At 42.8% G+C, this 5,034-nt stretch overlaps 1 protein-coding gene across 1 annotated transcript; it reads left to right on the top strand.

Moving 5' to 3' along the window:
- The first annotated feature begins 2,031 nt into the window (after window positions 1–2,031).
- Window positions 2,032–4,788, top strand: LOC145338072 (putative G-protein coupled receptor 139). Its single transcript, XM_080182857.1, has 2 exons — window positions 2,032–2,140; window positions 3,890–4,788. The coding sequence occupies exons 1-2, from the start codon at window positions 2,032–2,034 to the stop codon at window positions 4,786–4,788; spliced, it is 1,008 nt and encodes a 335-aa protein (XP_080038983.1).
- The last annotated feature ends 246 nt before the right edge of the window (window positions 4,789–5,034 follow it).

Here is a 5,034-nt window from a genome sequence, read left to right as displayed (position 1 = left end):
TGGACCAACCGACTCAAGGCAGCTTCTTCCCTGCTGCTGTCAGACTTTTGAATGGACCTACCGTGCATTAAGTTGATCTTTCTCTACACCCTAGCTATGACTGTAACACCACATCTTGCATTCTCTCCTTCCCTTCTCCATGAATGGTATGTTTTGTCTGTATAGCACGCAAGAAACAATACTTTTCACTGTATGTTAATACATGTGACAATAATAAATCAAATCAAATTAAATCAAAGATCACCCCCTAAGCCTCCGACACTCCAGAGAAAATAAAAATCCCAGACTTTCCAGCCTCTCCTTATAACTCAAACCATCAAGTCTCAGTTACATCCCGGTAAATCTTTTCTTCACTACTTCTAGTTTAATAATATCCTTTCCACAATAGAGGGATCAGAACTGCACACAATATTCTAAATGTGGCCTTACCAATGTCTGATACAACTTCAACTTATGTTCTTATGTAACTTTTGTATTCAATGTTCTAACAAATGAAACCAAGCATGCTGAATACCTTCTTCACCACTCTGTCCACCTGAGACTTCACTTTCAAGGAGTTATGAACCTGTACTCCTAGATTTGTTTGTTCTTTAACTCTCTTCAACACTCTACGATTAAGTCCTTCCCTGGTTCAACCTACCAAAATGCATGACCTCGCATTTATCTAAGTTAATATTCATTTGCCATTTGTCAGCCCAGTGGCCCAATTGATCAAGAACCTGTTGCAATCCTAGATAACGTTCTTCACTGTCCACCATGCCACCAATCTTGGTGTAATTTGCAAACTTACTAACCATGCCTCCTAAATTCTCATATAAATATTCATACAAATGACAAATAACAGTGGACCCGGCACCAATCCCTCAGGCACACCACTGGTCACAGGCCTCCAATTTGAAAACAACACTCTATAACCACACTCTGTCTTCTATCATCAAGCTAATTTTGTACTGACGATTAAAGGGCATCTTAACAAATTCATGAATAGGATGGGAATAGAGGGATATGGAAGAGTAGGGGGTTTTAGTTCAGTTGGGCAACATGGTCTGTGTAGGCTCAGAGAGTCAAAGAGCCTGTTCCTGTGCTGTTGTTTTCTTTTTTCTTTGTTAAACAACAACTAAAGATAAAAGTATAAAGCTGTATAATTTAAGCAACAGCTCATGTGGCTGGGTGGTTTCAGGTCAAGATGGTCAGCAAATCAAGTCCCTTGTTAAAATCCGTTACATTTTGAGCAGGTAACTGCAGAAACATTATGACAAAGTTGGAGATGATGGGGCTGAATGTTACCGGCACGTCTGCCCAATCCCGCCCGAGGCAAATGGAAAATGCTGTTCTCCGAGCCTTGCCCACCCCTGGAATCGTAATGCACGTTCCAGTAAAATGCAGGCCAATGAATGATAAATAACTGTCTTTGACCATAGCTGGCCAAGGAGTGTTACAATCCAGTGGTTTAATGGTTGGCATTTTTAAACTGCTCAGAAACATTCAGAAATAACATCATGTGGTCAGCAATGGCCATTTGATTAGTCCAATCATTCGTAAAAATTAAAACAAATTGTAAAGAGACCAGGCTGATTTAGAATGTATATTTCCCATCCTGTCTTCAGCATAAATCCTTTTCCATGTTGGCAGTGTTTTCAATATTTTTACCAATCTTTTCCTCTGCAAACCATCGAACATCTCACCCAAGTGGGTAAATGGTTTGACTTCATTGTATTATAAAAAGTGTTCATCGAAAGGGGTTAACTGAACTCTTTGTTCAGTGGCTGTAATTAATGTCAGTCTCCGTAGAACTAAATCTGTCTCTGGAGGGTTTCCCACTCTATTAAAACGGGAATTCTCTCCATGTGTTATCCAGAGCGTCAGTGGGAGCATCACCCGCCTCAGTGACAGGAATCCGCAGCTCCAGAGACAGGGAGAGATCAGAATCTGAGGAGACTTGATTGGAATATTCCAACAATGGATCAGAGTCTGAGAACAATCAATTGGAATGTTACATCAATGAGCAGGGATCTATCCTATTGGCTTTATATGATATCTGTGGATTCGCAATGGAACACATTGCAAAATCGGATCCAATTTGGACTGAAGATTATTCAGCACTTTTACTATCCTATCCTGGCTATTGTTGGCATCCCTCGTAAGTCTCTCTAACCAGCTGTCAATTCTTTAACTGTTTATGTCATTTAGTCTTCCATTTTTGTGCTTTTATTGATCCTGCCAATCTTGTAAAAGGATCAATCCAACATGAAACATTAACTCTGTTTCACTCTGCGGATCTGCTGCAATCCTCCAGTATTTTCTGATGCTATTGTACAAGATACCAGTTAGACCTCAGCTGGAACGTTGTGTAACATTCTGAGCACCATACTATAGGAAGGATGTGAACAAATTAGAGAGGGTGCAGAAGAGAGTTACAAGAACGGTTCCAGGGTTGAGCATGTTCAGTTATGAAAATAGGCTGGAGAGGTTGGGACTGCTCTCCTTGGAGAGAAGAAGCTAACAAAAGACAATGTCACAAAACGGTGAGCTTGGCCACACTAAGTTCACTGGAGAGGCGCTGTGTTGTGATTTCACTGCAGATCCAAGCAGTCGCAACCAGCGATGTAGTTCCACCGGGCTCTGGCTTTATTCCATTGTCTGAAATTATTGCCCAGGAGTGATCCAGGTGAAATTAGGAGGGAGAGAGAAGAGCAAGGGGTGCAGCAGCTGCGGTGATCTTTCGTGTGGGGGTGGAGCTGGGTGAGGGGTGGAGGAGATGCTGTATGGACTACAATTAAAACTGCATCAAATAACTCATTTCAAAGTGTTAGCATCTCTCCCTCTGATTGAGATAAATACACAGCTCAAGAGACAGACCTTCCAATCACGTCATTAACACGGTGCAGAGATTTCTGCATCACTTGGGTGGCACTGAGAGTATCTTCTGGGGGCTAAAATTTCCTCCAACAGTCCAAAGATGTGCGGGCTAGGTTGATTGGCCATGCTGAATTGCCCCTTAATGTCAGGGGGATCATCAGGGTAAGTGTGAAGTGTTACAGGAATAGGTCCTAGGTGGGATTGTGGTTGGTGCAGACTCAATGGGCTGAATGGCCTCCTTCTGTACTGTAGGGATTCTGTGATTTTTTTTCACTTTGGACTCTCACTGCATCTGGGACAGCAAGTTGTTGTTGTAGCTCGTGGAAAATGATGGGGTTAAACAGTATCAGATGGTCAATAGTATTGCCTTCTGGCCAGAGATTCTGGCACCTGAAACATCATCATCACTAGGGGTGTTTAGACTCATAGAATCCCTACAGTACAGAAGGAGGACATTCAGCCCATTGAGCCTGCACCATCAACAATCCCACACTATTCCCATGACTCCACATATTTAGCCTGCTGATCCCCCCGAAACTCGGGTCAATTTAGCATGGCCTATCCACCTAACCTGCACATCTTTGGAATGAGGCAGGAAAGCAGGGCACCCAGACGAAACCCATGCAGACATGGGGAGAATGTACAAACTCCACATAGACAGTGACCCAAGCCAGGAGTGGAACCCGTGTTCCTGGCCCTCTGAGGCAGCAGTTCTCGCCGCTGTGCAACCTTGACGCCCTCGCAATGTAATCATTTCAAAAGAAATGTAATTGTGTTTCAGTTCGGGAGGAATAGGAAGCAGGGGTGGGTGATAATCAACATTTAGTTGAACAATTTCAATAACATCACATGTGCCATTTAAGCACTCCCATATTCCACCTTATTACAGATTTGTTCTTTCAGTTGTTCTTTCAAGTACATTCATGGAATAAATCAATGGGAGACCAACACAATTGAGGGTCTCAGTAAAACCTCAATGAAACTGCTACCTTTACTTCCAGCCTGATGTTTGATTTTCCTCTCCTCACAGTTAACTTAGTGACGATTATGATCCTCTCCCGGGGAAAGTGCGGTCTCTCCAAATCTGTCACTCACTATCTGGTTGCCATGGCAGCAGCTGATCTACTGGTCATTATCGTTGACTTGATATTGAGACACATTTCAATTACTTTTGATGACCAGTTTTATTTCCGGGCATCCATACCCATCTGTAATATCCACGCCGTCCTGCTCTATGCAGTTACTGACTGTTCTGTCTATTTCACCGTCACTTTCACCTTTGATCGATTTGTTGCCATTTGCTGTCAGAAGCTGAAAAGTAAATACTGCAGTGAGAAAACGGCAACTGTGGTCCTGGGAACAGTGACTGTGCTGAGCTGCTTAAAGAATATTTTCTGGTATTTTATGTTCCAGCCTCAGTATAGGTTGAGGATCAGTACTTGGTTTTGTGAAATGTCATTCTATGTTCAGGTATCTCAAATCTGGGGACCAATCGAGTTCCTCCATCACATTCTAAATCCAGCAGTCCCATTTGTCCTGATTCTGTTCCTCAATGGATTCACTGTCAGACACATTATAGTGAGCAGCAGAGTTCGCAAGAGACTACGGACTCACAGCAGTGAAGACAGTTCCAGAGACCCAGAGATGGAGAGTCGCAGGAAATCCATAATTCTACTCTTTGTTATCTCGGGCAATTTCATCATCTTATGGGCACCGTTAATGTTTTATTTTATATGGTACCGAATGTCAGGTCTGGGATATCAATCTGTGTTTCTCCATCCTTTGATGCTTGAATTGGGTTTCATGCTGCAACTCTTGAGTTGCTGCACTAACACCTGCATTTATGCTGTGACCCAGACTAAGTTCAGAGAGGAGTTGAAGAGTATGCTGAAGTATCCCTTTATTCTAACTCTGAAATCCATTCATTGAGGAACAGAATTGAGTCACTGAGTGATTCCAGAAATTTTACCATGTTATTTCCCATTTCCAGCACGGTGGGTGGGAGGAGAGGGGGAGGGGGATTGTGCAGAGGGTCGTTCCCCATTCCGATGATGGAAGAACATGCCGCCAATCCTAATGGGATGGTGAGTTGGACACGTTGAGCAATCTGGTCAGATAGTATTTCCCATGAAAACCTGACATGCTTATAGTTATTGAATTTACTGGACACTTGAC

This window comes from Carcharhinus amblyrhynchos, unplaced genomic scaffold (genome assembly GCF_965287045.1).
Source record: "Carcharhinus amblyrhynchos unplaced genomic scaffold, sCarAmb.v2.hapA scaffold_92, whole genome shotgun sequence".
In the NCBI taxonomy this organism is placed as follows: domain Eukaryota; kingdom Metazoa; phylum Chordata; class Chondrichthyes; order Carcharhiniformes; family Carcharhinidae; genus Carcharhinus; species Carcharhinus amblyrhynchos.
The sequence above is the reverse complement of the archived record's forward strand: the minus strand, read 5'-3'. Positions and strand labels throughout refer to the sequence as shown.

What these genes read in the sequence shown, in the direction of transcription:
- LOC145338072 (XM_080182857.1), top strand. Translation starts at nt 2,032, where the DNA reads ATGATATCTGTGGATTCGCAATGGAACACATTGCAAAATCGGATCCAA. An exon ending in GGCTATTGTTGGCATCCCTC is followed by an intron (nt 2,141 to 3,889) that starts GTAAGTCTCTCT and finishes CTCTCCTCACAG; the next exon opens with TTAACTTAGTGACGATTATG.